This window comes from Strix uralensis, chromosome 18 (assembly GCF_047716275.1).
Source record: "Strix uralensis isolate ZFMK-TIS-50842 chromosome 18, bStrUra1, whole genome shotgun sequence".
Lineage (NCBI taxonomy): Eukaryota > Metazoa > Chordata > Aves > Strigiformes > Strigidae > Strix > Strix uralensis.
Genome location: NC_133989.1, coordinates 856,376 through 874,078, shown reverse-complemented (window position 1 = coordinate 874,078; position 17,703 = coordinate 856,376). Strand labels below are relative to the sequence as shown.

At 54.8% G+C, this 17,703-nt stretch overlaps 2 protein-coding genes across 2 annotated transcripts; one reads left to right on the top strand and one right to left on the bottom strand.

The window, feature by feature from the left end:
- Positions 1 to 265: 265 nt before the first annotated feature.
- LOC141951889 (protein TENP-like) lies at positions 266 to 6,355 on the bottom strand. The gene is made up of 16 exons (XM_074888698.1): positions 6,316 to 6,355; positions 5,601 to 5,717; positions 5,265 to 5,364; positions 4,828 to 4,932; positions 4,523 to 4,660; positions 4,043 to 4,088; positions 3,714 to 3,774; positions 3,372 to 3,463; positions 3,074 to 3,250; positions 2,703 to 2,744; positions 2,413 to 2,577; positions 2,134 to 2,201; positions 1,490 to 1,535; positions 1,091 to 1,154; positions 925 to 1,001; positions 266 to 663 (listed from the first exon to the last, which is right to left on the bottom strand). The coding sequence occupies exons 1-16, from the start codon at positions 6,353 to 6,355 to the stop codon at positions 595 to 597; spliced, it is 1,407 nt and encodes a 468-aa protein (XP_074744799.1). The 3' UTR covers positions 266 to 594.
- On the top strand, positions 4,640 to 17,257 carry BPIFB6 (BPI fold containing family B member 6). The gene is given in 18 exon segments (XM_074888381.1): positions 4,640 to 4,920; positions 9,048 to 9,827; positions 10,433 to 10,532; positions 11,151 to 11,255; positions 11,352 to 11,498; positions 11,992 to 12,055; positions 12,637 to 12,697; positions 13,032 to 13,123; positions 13,413 to 13,589; positions 13,751 to 13,804; positions 14,114 to 14,284; positions 14,497 to 14,564; positions 14,973 to 15,018; positions 15,721 to 15,784; positions 16,491 to 16,504; positions 16,507 to 16,569; positions 16,702 to 16,751; positions 17,221 to 17,257. Coding segments are annotated over 16 exon segments (1,374 nt in total). The 5' UTR covers positions 4,640 to 4,920; positions 9,048 to 9,718; the 3' UTR covers positions 16,741 to 16,751; positions 17,221 to 17,257.
- The last annotated feature ends 446 nt before the right edge of the window (positions 17,258 to 17,703 follow it).

Below are 17,703 nucleotides of genomic sequence, written 5' to 3'. Positions count from 1 at the left end.
CTAAAATTAGAAACCATTGTGCAGACTGATTTTTTTTTTTTTCCCCTCCTCTTTCTGACCCAGGGAAAACCACCAGCTGTAATGTTCCCATAGTAACACGAGAACTGGAGGAAAAGCAGATGAAAGATCTCTTGTTGGTAGGGGCCATGTCGTTCTGCAGCTGAGGCACGGGGCTGCTCTGCATCCTTATAAATTAGTGGAATGTTCGTGCTCCCTTAATTAAATGTAAGGTCTGGACATCTGTACTGGTACCAGTACTTAGCAAGACAAAATTCATCTGTCTTTAGGTGCAAATTGTTGAGGGGAAAAAAGTCAATAGTCATACCAGAAAATGCAGTATGAAAGGGAAATGTTTAATTAAAGTGTGGAACATTGTTACAATCCATCCTCTTTGTGCAACAAAAATACCAAGAGCAGGACTGGAAGAGAAAGGTGCTAGTGCAATGCCCGTACTGTCCTAAATATGCAAAAGTCTTGGTCTTTTAGTAAGGCAAGAAATAAGATTTTCAACATTTCAAGCAGTGACAAGACACAAAGCACAATTTCAGAGCCAACAGAACAATCTTGCTGCTGCTCTCCTCCGGACACCAGACTTCACCCCACGGTGCTCTGCTCCCCGGCCACCGCCTGTAGCTCGAGGTTGCAGGGGACCAAGACGTAGTCCTAAGCGTGGGGAGGAACGAAGCCTGAAGGTACCTATGGGGCTCTCCACAGGCCCGTGGCCCCTCCAACACGGTTACTGCTCGTGTCAGTGGGGCTAGAGAGGAGCTACGCCTGGCGCAGGCAGTGAACCTCGGTTCTGCGGGTTAACAGGGCTGGAGGAGCAGGTTCCCATTTATTTTGGAGCCAGGGGGTGGGTGTTGCTCCTGGGTTCCCTTTAAATCAAATGTAGCAGGGGGGCAAGTTAAATGTCTTCTTTCTTACCTTGTGAATCACAATGTTGACGTCCGTGTAGGTAAAGCTGGAGATGTGGGGCAGGAATACGCCTTCGCTCAGGACCCCTGGGGAAAGAAAGAGGGAATGTTGCCGGCCGGGTGCTGCCTTCGTCATCGTCGCGCATCCTGGGTGGCAGCACCCCATCAACGCTCACCGTTCATCTGAGCCGGGACCGCCTCACGGATTGGGGGCAAAAATAACTCCTCCAGTAAGTCAGCCTGCCGAAGGGAATCCGTGGTCAGCTCACGATGTGACTCTGAAGCAGGAGTGGAGGGGCAGGGACCAGCGAGAGCGGGGTCCTGGCGCCCACTGCACCTCCCCTAATCCCCCACGGACCTGCCTCTCCCTTCTGCAGGGCACAGCGAGCACCCAAGGTAAATATTTCCCCGCTGACAGCCGCTGCCTGGGGTGGTTTAGGGCAGCCCCAGCTGGCGGGTGCAGCTGTGGTGACCCAGGCGTGGGCTGTTGTGTTCAGCAGCCGCAGCAGCACGGTGCAAGGAGGGGACACGGCTGCGCTCGGTCACTTGGGGGGTGCGCGGCTGCGGGCACCTACCGGCACGGGACCCACGTCGGAGGCAGCCAGGCTGAGCTCGACATCCCTGCAAAACAGAGAGCAGCAGCACAGGGGCTGCTTGTAGTAAGTGGTGACTTTCATGTTCCCCCAAACACCCCGGCTGAGTCCAGGGCCAAGCCAGCAGCGAACTTGGTGCCTGGGCACATCTGAGCAGGCGCCTGGAGCCTTAGTTCCCCTGCCCTGGCACAGCAGCAAAGGCTTGAGGAGGCTTTTTCCCCGGGATACAGACTGAACAGCTTTTGTGGGGGACCGGGCTGGGGTGTGGGATGCTGCGGGGCTGGGGCCTGGGGCGGTGGCTGTGCCCCCTGGAGCCCCCCAGCCACAGGCTGTGTGTTCAGACGGGGTGTCGAGCGTGTGTTTCCCCGGCAGCAGAGCCGGGGCTGTGGCAGGGACAGGCAGAGGTGACGGTGTTGGTGTGTGCCTGTCGCCTGCCTATGCCTGTGCTGAGCGTGGGGGGTGACGGGTGCAATTTCCACTTTTCTCTCCAACCACGTTACTGGAGTCTCGCCGTTTCCCTCGGGGTAGAGCTACCCCTGCAGTGCCCAAACTAAGAAATTCCCCAGACCACTTTGCCTCTCCTTTCCCTGCTACGCCTGGGACGTGGAGCGTAGCTGGGTCATTACTCTGTCACTGCTGCAGAGATCATCATCTTTGTGCTGGCGACGCTGAGGACGAGGCCTGCAGACATGTCCTGCACGGGGAGAAGAGAGGGCGGGAGCAGAGTGAGCAAAGGGTCCCGGTTCATCTTTGACGAGTGGGATGCGATGAGCCCGTCCCTGTGCTGCCACCTGTGACCTGCTCCTCGCGCCCGGCTCTGCCCTCGGGACCACGAGCTAAATCAGCAGCAGTTGGGCTCACAGGGCACACCCGGCACACCCGGCATGCTGCCAGGGCACACTCACCACGTTCACGCTCAGGAAGCTCTGGAAAGCCGGTGCTCCGGTCCCGATGTGGACAGTGAGGAAGAGCTTCAGGGCTGCTTTGCCTTCCTCCAGCACCACCCGGGGCGAGCTCCTGAACACGGCCTGCAGCACCACCGGCTGCTCCTCCTGGAAGAGGGAGCCCATCTGCCGAGGGAGGGGGGTTATTTCTGCGCCTGGCAGTGGTACCCTGTGCCCCCAGGGTGGTGGGCAGGCGGCCGGGGGGCACTGCCCGAGCTGGGGCTGTGCCTCTCGGAGCAACGGCAACGAACCTGGGTGATCTTCTGTGCCATGGTGGTGGTGGTCAGCGGGCTCTGGAAGATAAAGCATGGCTTGTGACCCGCCTGGGGCTGCTGTGCCGGGGCTCGTGCCCAGCACCGCTGTGGTGAGCACTGGGCTGGGGCCTTCCTGCACGCTGCCGGGAGCAGCATCGGGTTACTCCTCATGGCAGGTTCTCCCACATCATTAGACCAGCAATATTTTTGGGAGCACAGGGGTGAGGGGCTGCGACTGCCACAGGTGCTCAGACACACATTCTTGTTTCTTCGCAGGGTACATGGCTTCTCCAAGCCATTCATGGGGCAGGGCTGTCCCTCCAAACACGTATTTTTTTACTCCTTCCTTGCTCACTTGCTCTACTCACCGGGATGGTCATGTTGAAGGCTCCAGCTATTTCCAGGGCAAAGAAGAGGCTGGTGTAGAAGTGCTCGGAGAAAGCCAAGGTGAGGTGGGAAGGGCTGGAGCTCACCGGCTCGGGCATGCTGAAGGGCACAGGGCTGATTGGCAGGGGGATTGCCATCCCCGCCACCTGGAAGGTCGTCTGCAGGGACACAGGCAAGGAGAAAAGGAGTTTGAGGGGTCTTGGGGCACATAGCACAGGGAGGAAGCGGCTCTCCCAAAGCCTGGAGCTGGTCTGTGGGTGCTGGGAAGCGAGGACTTACTTGCAAGGAGATGGTGATTCCCTGCTCGGAGAACATGGGTGCGGCCAGGGGCACATACTGGACCTGGCAGCTTGGCGTGACGGGGAAGGGAGCTGCAAACCAAGCAGAGGGACACTCAGAAAGAGGAGGGGAGCAGCGATGGCAGGCTGGGGCTGGGAAACATCTGGGTTTCCTGAGTAAAGAGGCAGGGAAAGGGAGTGGGCAGAGGGAGCGGGTCCCCGGGGGGGGGTGACGGTGGCAGAGCTGCTGCTGCAGGGTGGGAGCCCGTTCCATTCCGTGACCGGCTGCAAAATGAGCCCCGAAGCCCTCGGTCCCTAACGAGGATGGAAGCCAAACACTCACCTGTCAGAGACATCAGCCGTTCATTTGGTGAAAGCAGCAATTTTGAGACTTCCAGGCAGATCTGTGGAATGAAGAACAAAGAGAGAGCTGGTGGATGGACATGAGGGTCTGCTGGCACCAGGTGTCCCCTGAACCCCTCAGACGTGGGTGTCCCTGTTGTCCGGCCACGCGGCAGCGTCCAGTGACCACGGGGCTGCTGCTCCTCGCCCCATGTGCGGGGCTGTGGGGGCACCTGGCAAAGCACCAGCTTGACTTTAAGTGCTCTAATTCTTGCAGAACCATCCAACTTTGTCTTCTCCTCTCTCACACCGTTACAAGCGTTATCTTACCTTATCGACATTAATCTCCTTGTCTGCGTCTGAACTAGAGGACTTGCTGGATGGAAACAACAGAACGGAAGAAGTTAGGTGAGACCCAGCTCAGCCAAGGGTAGGTGAGCCTCTTTTATCTCACCCCAAAGGCATCCAGAGACAGTATTACCATTATTTTCTATCATCTATTAAGCTGTGATTACAATTCAGAATCCTAAAACACTGAAGAACTGCCATTGGACTTGCATTAAAAACGTTCCTGCTACACTACTTTAAAAGACACACTCCCTTATGAGAGAATTAAACTCTCTTAAAATGGGGGAAACCAACCCTGCAAGCAGAACAAAGTTCCTCCCATAAAGATAAATTTTTGGTAAGCTTTGAGGGCAGTGAGCAGATCTTAGTCATATCCCCTTCCTGCCTGGAAATGCTTGTGCCTCTGTTTCTTCTTTTCCCCCATTACCCAGATCCCGTAACAAGGAAAACCGCGGGGTCGACCTTTCCGTCTCCTCGGTGCTCTGCATCTCCTCCACAGTGGGTTTGCAGGCAGAGGTCACCAGCTCCAGGTTCCCTTCGGGGTTCATTTCCACGTGGAAGTCGGCCAGGATGGACAGTCTCATCACCTTGGTGGTGGAGCTGTGCCGGGGGGGGGAGAGGTGGCAGCTGGAGCCAGAGGGCTGCTCCCGGCCCCGCTCGCCCCAGCCCCCCCTGCTCCTGCAGGTGCTGGATGCGGTGCCGGATGCGGCCCCATCGCCCCGGCCGGGACCTTGGGCAACTTCCAGCCCCCCATCCCTGGCACTCACGGGGCGGGGGTGACGCCGAGGTCCACATCGATGCTCAGCCGCAGCCCGGCGTCAGGGATGAGCGACAGAGACAGCTCGGCCACTTTGACAGAGGTAATTTGGTTCCTGCCGGAGCAGAAGGGAAGGGGTTGGGAGACAGACTGATGTGCGATTCCTGGCTGCTCTCACAACGGGCAAACCCCCAAAACCCGTGAGATCTGCACAGATAAATCAGTGCCCGAGGGTGGAACTGGGTGGCACTGGGGTGCTGCCCTTAGACCCCAGAGGAGGAGCCAGGAGCTTGTTTCTGAACTGCTCTGGCAAACAACCGTGTTGGTGTCCAGGAGGATTTTTGTCCTTGCTGACAAAATGCCTTTTGTGACGATATTCGAAGCACTCCAGCTAAACACCAGCTGAACCAGTGGCAAAGCCTGGGCAAGGCAGAGCCACAGACTCACCTGCTGGACTTTGGGGAGCTGAGAATCAGGTCTGGGGCTGTCGGGGCCATGAGGTCCTGCCTGAGGACTGCCTCCGCGTGCGCCTTTGAAACTTCAGCAACTGTGAAATAGGGCAGATGATGTTTTACAAGACCCTCTGGAGCTTGTGGTCTGACGCACAGAGATGGACAGACTGAAATCCATCCAGGTGACACTTCCACCCCTTCCAAACCCCCCTGTTACTGCTCTAGAAAGGAGGTGATGAAAGTGAGCTGATTAATGGCATAAGTTTCTGGTGAGGGTGTTTGGAACAGAAAGATGCTGCTGGCAGTGTGGGAGATCGGGGTCCAGACTTACGGTAGCTCAGCCCTGAGGGGGTGAGGATGCCGCCGCAGTCGGGTGACCTGGTGGGGTGAGCGGGGACCAGGAGGCTCAGGAGGATGCTCAGGGTGCGGAGCTTCGCCGTGCCGGCGCCTGGAGGAGGAGGAGGGAACCAGCAGCAGCTCAGTCAGACCAGTGTGTCCCTGGCCAGGCCACTGAGGCCACGCTTGGGAGCCACAGACCCGCTCCTGGGTTGGGTTTGTGGTCCTGAGCTTGTCGACTTTTGTGCAATAACAGCGTGTGGTGCCTGGGGATTTAAAAGCGCTAACAGAAGGCTCGGCCTTGAAAGCCCCCCTGCAAGTCTGTAAGGCAGAGTGGTGCTTGCAGCCGTATCGTGCCTGCTGAGGAGCATATAATGGCCTAAATGGTATAAAACTAGCAAATAAAGAGGAGCTAAAATTAACTGAGGAATGAATGGAAGTTATGGAGGAAGCTAAAATCAAATAAAAAGGTGAAAGTTTGATCTACCCCTCTGAAAAACATTTGAGAATTGTTTATAGCATTTGTAATGCTCTTACAGTATTAAGAAAACAAGTAATTCAGAAAGTTCAGCCTGCAGAAAACGCACATATTTATAGCAGTCTTTGCAGAAAAGGGAACTTCTGATGAGAACTGACCCTTACAGAGACACCCCAAAGTAAGTAGAAGCAGTGCCTGCGCCAAGCTCTCCGGTTTGCGGAGGCATCTTTACCTGTCCTGCCCAGTCTTCCCATTCTTCTAACGCCGTCCATGTCTTGCCGTGGCCGCACCAAGGAATCGAGCTGGCTTTAAATATCCTCACAACGCAGGCAATGGGGCAGAAACTGGCAAAGAGGGCTGGACACCACTACAGCGGACGGACACTTTGTTTTATTTGCCATTTTTATTGTTTCCCCGTGTACTTGATTGCGTTGGCCGTTGACCTGCCGAGGTGAAATATTGACCAGCAGGTGCTGGGGCAGCTTGCCTTCCTTGTGGCGCTACCGAGGAGCACAAAGAAAGGTCTCTGGGTGCAGGGTGCCAAGAAATCAAACACTGAGAAAGGGAATGTTGGTCTCTTTGCTCTGCGGCTGTGCTTTCTTCCGAACGCCCCGGGCACAGCCAGCACCGTGGCCACCCCAGCAAGAAGCCGCTGTGGTTTGTGTCGCTCTCCCAGCCGGGCAGCTCGGACCAGAAGGGCTGAGACCTGCACGTGTGGCGCTGAAGGGGATCTTGCCAATTCATCAAAGATGCTTCCATCAGGCCTGGGTATGTCTGTTGAAGGCAGCAGGAGTGTTTCTGTTAGGTTCAGTGAGTTTTAGACCAGACAGAAGATCTGTTTTTTTCAAGGTATCTCCTCTAACCTCCAGAATGGCCCATGTGCAATAATTCCTTCCTCTCTTTAACCCATTCCCAACCAAAAGCCACTGGCAATATTTGTTACAACTGGTAGAAGAAATGGTGGGTGATGCCCACCCTCTTTGATAAGGTCTCTACAAGCAGTGAAAGTGTTCATGAAAGGGAGTCAGAGTCCCTCTCCTTCCTGTGCTTGGGGTCCATCGTGTTTTCCTGGCTTCCTTTTAGTCTGGAGGACAGAGCGTGGACCACCTGCAAATGCCACGTAAGTGCATCCTCCACGACCTCACCCAGCTCTCCTTCATGCTTCATGTTCTGACTTTACCCCCCCCCCCTATATTTGTGAGCTTTGAGGCATGACCTGTCTTCCAGAGAGGGTTGAATTGCCCATTTTGGTCTGAATCCCTTGGCAGTGGGGTGAGGTGTTCGGTGCTTGTTGAAACACCTGCTGCCTGGGGAGGCAACCATTGTCCTTTGTGCACAGGTGAAGTGAGTTATTGGGTGCTGGTTCCAGGTGCATCTCGACACGCTCAAAGCCTTTGGCTCTCTCCAGCGCAGTTCCTTCTCAGCACGGCACAGAAATGCCGAGAGAAACAGAGTTTCAGCCATGCTGTGCATTCCCATTGAAGGCATCCAGAGAGCAGTGCCAAGAGAAAATATGAGGATATATGTCTCGCAGCCTACCGAGGGAGGTCAGGATTTACACTCTACACTGATGTATGCAGCCTATTTAGAGGCAAGAAATGTGTTCAGAAAAGTAAATCCATTGAGAAAGTTATAACCTGCGGATGAGTCCCCTGGGGCCATGGGAGGCATTTCGTGGCATCTGATTTGGGTAGAGACATGGACACAACCTAGAAAAGTCTCTGAGAAATAAGTCTTTGCTGTGTTTTAGAGCAGGGGTTGGAAATCTGCCCTGCTATACCTTGTTTCAGCGTAGGTAATATCAGCAGCTCTTCCTGAAGCAGCACTGGAGATTTATCTGTGGAGCGTTATTATCATTTACAGCAGTGCAAGGGTCTGGGGATAAGCTGCCAGGACGAGATGGCACCGTGGTGCTCAGAGGTGGATTTTCTCCTCCTGAAGAGCTGTTCTGGACCTGACGATCCCTGTGGAGGCTTAATTAGATGTCAACTTACAGCATAATGACTGATCAAGTTACTAGCACAAAAGTGTCTTTCTGGCATGATGCGTTCCTTATCGGGAATTATCTATAAATCTTGCACTCCTGCTAGATAAGATGTAAATCTCCCTGTCTGGGCTTAGCAGAGAGCCACGAGTGCATCACTGGGAGGGCGGTAATGACAGATTAAACCTCATGACACGTTTTATACAGAAATGAAGAAATAAATTACTTGGAACTGGCAGAGCCGGGTCCTGCTGGCTGGGGTACCCGGGGGCTTGGGTGAGCACACTGTGGTGGCCACTAGCCCCGGCTCAGGCAGGGCTGGTGCGTGGGCAGCAGCGTGGCCAGCCCGATGAGAGTCTGTGCAGCCTGTCTGTGGTCTGGCAGGACACGTGGCTCTCCCGCGGTGGGATGGGGACGGGGTTGGGGCTGAGAAGCCTGTTCTCTGGGCAGGTGATGGTTCTTCTCAGCCTCACTCCAACCCTGCTGAAATCAGTAAGAATATTACTAAGATTACCACATTTTTTATGAGGTTATCCACCAGCGGATCCCACATCCTCCCCCAGTGTTTGCACAAACTCCATGAACCTTTGAGGAGCGAAAGTCACTCATCCCGGGAGTCGCAGTTACCCTGTGCAGAGTTTATCATTACACATCTTAGGTTTCCCCTCGCCCCCATGTCTGTCTGTACCATGTAATTAAGCAGATCAGGATTATCTTTCAGCCTTGATATGCAAGTCTCTGTTGGCTCTTCCTGGGCGTTGAGCAAGAGCGCTGGCTTTGCTGGGAGCACTTGCCTGGTACCCGAGGCCTGAGGGCTTACCCAGACTTTCAAATTTATTACTGCAATTATTTGTATTGGTGGATGTCAGAAACACTCGGGGATTAGCTTACACCACGGTAATTACCCAGCCCTTTACTTCTTTAGGTTTCCCCTTTCTCGGTCAGGGTTTATATACAGGCTGCTCCTTGTCTCTCTCCAGAAGATCAGCGCAAAGCTTGGACAACCCCTGAGGACTCTCTGGGTGAGGTGGTGGCGGGGCCCTTCCCTGCAGAATTCCCCGTCGTGCACCAGCTCACGTCATTTGCCTCCGGTGCAAGCAAGAAGCGGGTGGCCAAGCGGGAGCAGAGGTGGAGCCGTGTCCTCAGCCCGTGGAAAGGCTCATCACGCCTCGTGCCACGGCCGACAGCCGAGAGCTCTCCTGCCGCTCCTACGCCAAAGGCTCGCGGTGGCCCTGAGATCCAGCCAGCCACGTGCTGCCCCAGGCAGCTCCAGCCCTTTCTCCACGGCAGGTTTTAGGCATCATGAGCAGCTCTGGTGCTTGTGGAAGAGGAAGGCTTAGCACCCTGCTTGGGTACCAACCCCGGGGTGGGTGATACAGGATGCAGGCACGTCCTGATGGGGCTGCTCTGGGGTGTTAACTGAGTTTTGGGGAGTGATTCCTGTATTGAGGCCGGGTTTTGGCTAGTGTAGCTCTGCCAGACTTGCACGGAGCCCTGCTTGCTTTCCTCTAGCGTGAGTGCAGTGTTTAGCCCCTGATGTGTGGTTGGGGAACCATCTCCAGCTCACTGTCTGTCTCTGTCCGTTGAAGCTCTCACACTCCTGGAAGCCTCTGCCACCTCCGGAGCTCTGTGAGCAGCCGGACCGACTCAGATGTCTGGGGTTTGGTGCGTTTTACTCCTTGGTGGCTGGCTGGTGTGGTCGGGAGGAGCTGCTGGCCCGGGGGCTGTCATCAGGATCGATCTCGGAATGATTGGCCGCGGTAAGCGCGCGGTCACGTTAGCGTCGCAGTGCGGGCACGAGTCTGTCTGTGCAGACAAACGGGCAGCGCTGCACTGGCTGCACCGCAGCGAGGAGGCTGCCCTTTGCTGCCCAGCCTGCATCCCCCAGCTCAGCACCCCCGGGCACAGCCCCAGCCTGCACCCCGAGTGCTGCCGGCCAGGTGGGCTTCAGGCGCTGCCCATGATCTGCAGTGGGAGCTGCTTCCCCCAGGTGTACATGCCCCGTGGGGTTGCTGCAAGCGGGACCCTGCGGCCGTGATGCCCTGACGCAGGCATGCGGGTTGTCTCCCCCCTGTGCGGTACGTTAAGGTGGGAACCTGAAAAACCCTCGTGTCTCACATCTGAAATCGCAATGTATGCGCAGCAAGCGCCCGCCGAGCTCCAGCCGTTACCCGGGGACGGCAGAACTGCTGGTAATCCAAATTTACAGCACGCGGAGTGTCCTGCTGCTGCCGGGGGGTGTTGGAATGGGACTATGTTAATAACGATGTTGTATAGGGTACAGCGGGGAGTCCCCCCACCCTCCGGCACAGGCTCCTCCCTGGAGATTTTGTGCTAAACTCCTCGTCTTGTGCAAATCTTCCAGCCGTCTCCACTGCTCTGAATGAGAGTGATGTTCTGCAGAAAATGGCAGAGGAAGCTGCGAAAAAAACGCCCAACGCCAAACCCATCAAAGGCATCTCGGGGTGAGTGATGATCAGCAGCGTTACACCACGAGCCTGAACCTGGGAACGAGGAAATAAAAGCAGAAGGTTGGGAAGTGTCAGCCTGGAGGCAGAAACGAATCACTCCCCGCTAACAAGTGTGATATTAAAGCCGGTGATTTTCTGCATGGTCGTGTCTACAAATACACGGAGAAACTATAACTTAAAGGCAACAAAGCGCGTCGGCTCCTGCCTCAGCGCCGGCTGGGGACTGCTGCAGCGGCTCTGCGGCGCGGGGTGGGGTTTGCTCTCAAAGCCGGCGCTGCCCGGCTTTTGTCCGCAATATCCTGAGGGAACCCCAGAATTTTGGGGGGATCAGAGCTGGCCCTCCATCCCGCAGATTCGAGCTGGGTGAAAGCATGGAGATGTTTTGAATGCCAACACGTTTTTTCCAAATTTTTTCAAAATTAAACTTGTTAGGAAGAAACGTGTTTCTAAATTTAAAAGTGGTTTCAGATGGAAAGTTTAAACCAGAAGTGGAAGAATAAAGAAAGTTGGTGATGGCAATATCAGTGATAGGTGACTTTGATGTAAGCAGCCCGACCTGGCTGCTCTGCCGGCTCCTCTTTCCCAATAATTTTCCTCTGTTTTTTTCCACAGGCTGAAGGTGAAAGACCTCCGTCCCCCCGTGATCTCGCTGATGCTCTTGCCGGGCTCAGGGCTCTTCATGGTCATCTTAGTCCAAATGACCATCACTGGGAGAAGGTGAGCAGGGGCCGATGCCCGCAGGGAGAGATGCTGGGGTGGGCTGGGCCGCTCCCGGGGCTTGGCCCCGCCGTGACCGAGCTTTGCTCTGAGCAGCTTTATAGGGAGAAACATGGAAATCGCTCTGGCCGCAAACCTGACGGCGGGCAGCCGGCTGCAGCAGGACGCCGCGGGCATCCCCAGCTTCAGCATCAGGAACTGCCACATCGCTCTTGTCAGCGTTAAAACCGACCTCCCCAGCAGGTGAGGCCCAAAGCACAACACGGTGATATTAATAATTTGCCGATATTAATAATTCCTAAGAGGCAGGTAACTGCATGGTTGAACTTTTTGGTCTCCAGGTGTGGGTTTCTACAGAACACAAATACTTTTCACTGTTCATTTTTTCCACTAAGGAAACCAAAATGTTTTATGCTCAAATTCAGGCCAGTTCTATCTGTGTTATTCCATGCAATGTTCATCTTTGGCACCAGCCCTCATTTAAGTGCTGTACTCCTGGGTGTATCGCAGCTTCTTTTAGGCATGGAAACTTCTAGCTTTGTTTAAAGCCAGAAGATGGCATTCTTGAGAAAAGGTTTGTAAAGAAAGAAAACATCTTTTATTAGACATTTTGGTCAAATCCATACCAGATAGGTTTCTTTAGTGTTTAACTTTCTTACCTCTTGATCTACTGATAGTAAATAATTATTGCCATGTGCATAACGGCCATGTCGGCTGACGTGCTGTCTCTGCCCAGCATGCTGCCCAAAGTCATGAGCAACCTTCTGGACAAGACCCTTCAGAAAGTGCTGCCAGGTCTGGTAAGTCCGGTCCTCCTCTCATCCCTGTTTCCTGGAGATCTCCTCCTCCTCCTCCTCCTCCTCCTCCTCCTCCTCTCACTGGGCTGTAACAGATTTCACATTTTTGCCACACAAAGGAGCTTGCAGGCTGGTAAAAGGGGGCGTTTCGGGCAGTTACTGGTTTCATGCAGTCAACATTCGCAGCAAAGGCGCTGTCACTGCCTAAAGCCTCCTCGTCCCAGCCCAGCGGTGAGGGATGGGATGTTCGGACAGAGCTGATCTCGATGCTGAGCACCTTGTTCCTAAAGGCTTGTCAAAGGGCAGACTTGCAGCCTCTTAACACATTTCATAAAGTTGGTCTGGTTTTGTCGGGTATCTGTGGGGGTCTGGCCCTGTTCTCCGCTCAGCTTAAGGTTTACTCCAGAATAACCCAATTCAACCAGGGACAGAGAAAACTGAGGCAAGCCCTTGTCTGGGTAATTAATAGTGGAGGGCCCTGGTGCTTCTGGGTGGGAGCTGTGCTGGTCTGGCAGCCACGAAGCTATGCTCCCACCAGAAGCCTCCATGTAATGTTTTCTCACACCTTTCTTCTCGCCCTACAGCTGTGTCCAGCTGTCGACGCAGTGCTCAACCTTGTCAATGCAAAATTCACTACCATGACTTGTGAGTTGGCATCCCTCCCTCCCTCCCTCCCTCCCTCCCTCCCTCCCTCCCTCTCCTTCCCTTCCCCTGGCAAGGAGGAAGCACAGCTCTATCACTAGGGACAGAAAATCTGCTGAGCCCTGACTAGGACCAGGGAGGGACAAACCCCGACAAGGGCCATACAAATATCCACCCCCTCCTCGGTGCAGATTCAGGAGAACCTGGCACCACAGGGGCTGGCAGGGAGGTGGGAGCCCACCGAGGCAGTAGATGGCACATGGCTCTGGTGCAGCAGCAGTCTGGTGCCCGCTCTGCCCGCGGTGCAGACCAAGCACCCCGCTTTGCTTCCACGCAGCCGAGATCCCGCTTGGGACTGCTGGGACCCTCCAGTACGTTTTGCTGAACCCCCCTCTGACGAGTGAAACTTTCATAGAGCTGGATTTGAAGGTGAGTGCTGCTGCCTGGCACCGGGTCTGGGAGCGGTGACGTTTCTGACATCCCTTTGCTCAGAGTCGTTGTCCTTCTCAGCGTTGGGAGGCTTTGGGAGGGGTGCAGACACATGCTGGCTGCGTTATATCACCTAACCGCCTCCTCCGCTCACCGCTTTCTATGGAGTTTATTGCTCTGTTTTTTTGCTGAGGCCACGAAGCATCCCATACCTTGTACCTGGTCCAAATGCAAATCCTGGAAGCGGACCTGTGCTCACTGACATGGCTCTTCTTACTGGTCCTTTTAGACCATTCTCCACCAAAAGGAGGGACAGCAGGTTGACCTTCCCACAGACCAGCTGTCTCTTGCTTCTCTGCCACCCAAGAGGGCTGGTGCTACCCAGCTCATCCTGTCTGCAAACTTCTTGAGTGCTGAGCTCGCTGTTCTGCAGGCGTCCTTCCACCTGGAGATCAGCAATAACATGGTGGGTGGTTTGGGCTTGGGATTTTCCTCAAGAGGCCACTAAAGAACCTTCACCCAGGTTCGAGGCAGATCCATGTCAACGCCTCTTCCCTTCCTTGTGTTAAACTCCTCCCCACTCAAGTGAGTGGATTAAGTCCCAGCCCTGAGACACTTTTTCAACAGGTTCTTGGACTTCCCCCACTGGTGACCACGATGCTTGGAGCCCTCATCCCCGAGGTGGGTGGACTTTGCTTGATCCCACTGGTCTGTGGGTCATCTCAGGCTACTTATGGCAGCAGCTAAAGCTGCTCTCCATTCACAAAGACATCCTGGGAACCTTTTCCCCAAGGTCAAACCGGTGCTCACCTTATTTTATTAGTAAAACTTTTATTAATAAGACTATTTAAGGGACATACTATTGACCAGTATGGACCAGTTTCACTGACTGGGGAATGTCACTGATGTGCAGCACCCACCAGGATAATCCCCAGAGCAGTGAACTGGGAAGGAAAGGGATTGTCACCCCTTTGCTTTGACTCTCCACAGATTTCCAGGATGCTGCCTCCATCACAGCCGGTGGTGATTGAGATGCGAGCAGTGAAAGCGCCAGTGGTGACCATAACCCCAGACAAAAGCTTTGTGCAGCTCTTCAGCACCGCTGAGTTTTGGGTTTTGCCTTCAGACTCTGCTCCCGAATCCCTCTTCGTCCTGGACGTTGTGAGTTGAAGCCTTTTGCAACTGGCGAGGGCTGAACGTGGCCGTCCCTGTCCCGAGCCAGCAAACTCGCACCAACTCTGGCACGAGAGATGCGGGACAGTGGGCAGGGACGTCTGCCAGGAGGATGCCTGGCTGGGGGGTTCTGCGGGGCTGGAGTGGCCAGAGGGGGACCAGGGTCCTGGTGGGGACTCCCCTTCCCTTTCCCCCTGCAGCACAGCGACCTGGAGGTGCAGTTTGCCGTTGCAGATGAGAAGCTGCGGCTCTCCCTCGCTCTGCAAAGGTACCGCTGGTCCCCAGTGCCACCACCAGCAGAGTGACAGTCCCGGGACGGCCGGGGAGGCCACATGTTGCATCTCACCCCCGTGTTTCCAGAAGGAACCTTTGCTGTCTCTGCATGACTTTGTTAGAGTTTATACTAACAGCTTTTAAAAAAATAGATGAGGGTCAACGTGATGTAATTCAGCTGAGCTAAAATCTGTTTGGGTCTGTAAGATTGAAGAGTTGAACTTGGTTCAGGGTGGAGAAAATGCTGTTGGTGGGACGCAGCCCCTCCCTGGAGGGAGACCACGGCACTGCTGGTGCAAGGGGGGGGTTTGCTGGAGGGTGAGATCTGGGTGAGGAGTTTTCTGGGGGTGACAGGGTGACTCGCCGGGAGGCAAATGACACCCTGCCGTTCCTCTCCCTGCAGCCTGTCGCGCGCGGCCTTGGCTTCCTCCTCCCTCGGGACATTTGATGTGAGTTGGACGCTCCGTGCCGGGTGTGGGGCTGGGGTTGCTGCTGTGAATCTCCACATGGGTGGTTTGTGTAATCCCGTACCAGGAATTCACTCCCCAGAGCCCTGCCCTGCTGCTTTCATTATCAATAACAGATTTGTTAAAAAAACCCCAAGAAAACCAAAGCGAATGCTAAAGATTGAAACGTTATTTTGAGGACAAATCAACTGGCAAAACTATTTGCCCACAGGCACGGATGCCCTGGAAGGGGCCCCTGCTCATAACACACCGTATCCATCCATGGGAGAGTTTTGGCCATGAGTAACTGTGCCCAGTGGCACCGGTGGGGTGGGGGTGTGGGCTGGGGTGGTGCGGGCTGGGTGTTTAATCTCCTCATCGCCCTCTAATCCCGATGCTGAGCGGGAGACGCTTGGGAGAGTGAGCGCCGACACCGTCTGTCCTGAGCAGGGCTTTGGGCTGCGAGGAGGGTGCCAGCGCCGGCTGCAGGGCAGAGCACAGAGGGCTGCTGGGGCTGAGAACAGCCTCATCTGGGGCAGTTTGCACAGAAATTTAGTTTTTCAAATGTTCCCATTCCGCTCAGGGGACCTTGGCAGTTTTCCTGCGGTTGGAGAGGGCCCTGGATGAATCGATGGGGCGAGCCGGGCGGCCGCGGCTCTGGCACGCGGGGCGATGGGCAGTTTACACCATCTCTCTGTGTTTCAGGAGCTTCCACTGAGAGGAGTTTTGGCAGATATTATTCATGTGGCTTATGTGCCATCCATCAACAGTAAGCACAGCTACGGCTTCATCTGCGGCTTTGCTATCTGCACGGGGGAAATAGTTCTCATTTCTTTTCCTATAGACTATCATTTTTTTTTTTTTTTTTTAAATGGCATTGCCTGGCTGACCTTGCATGCTTTTCCTGCCCTCAAGGCTGTGAGGGACTGTGCCAGAATTGCTGGCCAGCCATTTGGCACCGGGGGGTTTGCTGAGGGAGCTGGAGGAGGGCAGTGCCTCCAGCTGGGGCTCCTGCAGAGGCAGGAGAGACCTGCCTGCACGGAACAGATCCACTGCGAAGGGTGGAGGTGGCTTCTCTGAAGCCTCTTGGAGCGCTGTTCCTGGCCTCAAAATCAAAACCACTTGCCATCATAAGATCTTTGCCTTTCTGAAGCCTCCAAAAATTGACATGTCCCTCTCTACCATGCCTAAAATTAGCCAAAATGTCAGCAAAAAACCCCACCCCAGAGCACCAATTTATGGAAAGTATGCCAAAAGCAGAGATTTTATTGATGCTAAAATACACAAAACCATGAATTCCCACTCTCTCGATTTTCCTTCCGAGTATATTCCCAGCCCCCCTGGCCAGACCTGTGGCAGCACGGGGCAGGCAGCAGGGGCAGGCAGCGCGGGCAGGCGGGCAGGGAAGTGCCAGAGATGCTGGCAGTGCCCGCCGTGGCCCGCTGGCCTCTGACAGCGGCTCCCGCTCGTTCCAGGGATGCTGCGGGGCGGGGGGTCCCCCTGCCTGACCTGCTGGGCATCACCTACCTGCGGGCGAACATCAGCGGGTACGAGGTGAGCACGCTGGCGTGGGGGGGTTGCTGCACCCGGGGCCAGCCCCCACGTCAGTGCCGTTAGTCCGTCACGTCTGAGCTCGGAAGCAGCTGTGAAATCCTGCTCGTGTGCTTTTTATTTTTCAATCTGCAGAACGCTCTAGTGCTGGACGTGCCCGTCACGGAGACCTGAGGCAGGGGGAGGTTTGACTGCTTCGAGAACCCAACAAAATGGGGTGGGAGAGGGAGCAGCGGGGGTGCTGGGGTTCCTGGGGCGTTTCTTCCTCTTTCCTTGGCTTTTCAGTAGTTTGACTGCGCAAGCTGAAATGAAAAGCCCTCCCCACCCCACGACGAGCCTCTGGCCTCTGCCTGCGTCTAGCAGAGCCCATGTCCAGGCAGAGGTTGTATTTCTTGACCTAAATAAATCACTTCTGCAACAGAAATAGCCTGTGCATTAGTGTGCTGCAGGCAGCAGTGTGGGCTGCCGTCGGGGTGCAGCACCCCCATCTCCTTCATGGGGCGGGGGGGTGCCAGAAGGGGCCCCCCTGCTCCTGCGGGGCATGTGCTGCGAGAGGAGGGGAGTGTGTCTGCAGTTGTCTGGGGGGGTTAGGACTGCTCGGAATGAGTTAGAGATGGGCATTTAGACATCCCCATGTGGTTTTGAATATTTCAGGAGTGCCTGGCATTGTGGTTTATCGGCTGCATTGCAGATATTGATCCCAAGCGCATAGTTCACTGATTGCTGGATAATTACCTGTCATTAGTAAGTCAATAAACAGCTTCGATCCTGATTTCATTGAGCCAACATGATTCGAACATTTTTTTCCTGGTGACAGGTACCTGCTGCAGAATTAAGGATATCTTTGAAAAGATCATTGTGTTTTTAAGAAATTGTCCCCAAGAAAATCTCTCTGGGAGGCAGGCTCCGAGAGCTCCATTTGTTTTCGTGTGAGCACTGCCAGACCCAGCAGGCGTTTGTTCTGCAGCACTCGGAAGGAATTGTCCTCATCAGGAGCCCGAAGCAATGAGGGAAGCAGCCATCAAACCAGCTCCCCACGAGGACTGGTGTTTATGGGACCCTCTCTCTTCATTTCACTGCAAACATTGTCAAGGCCAAGCACATTTTTTTAAGAGATTTCCCTTATTGTTCTTGCAT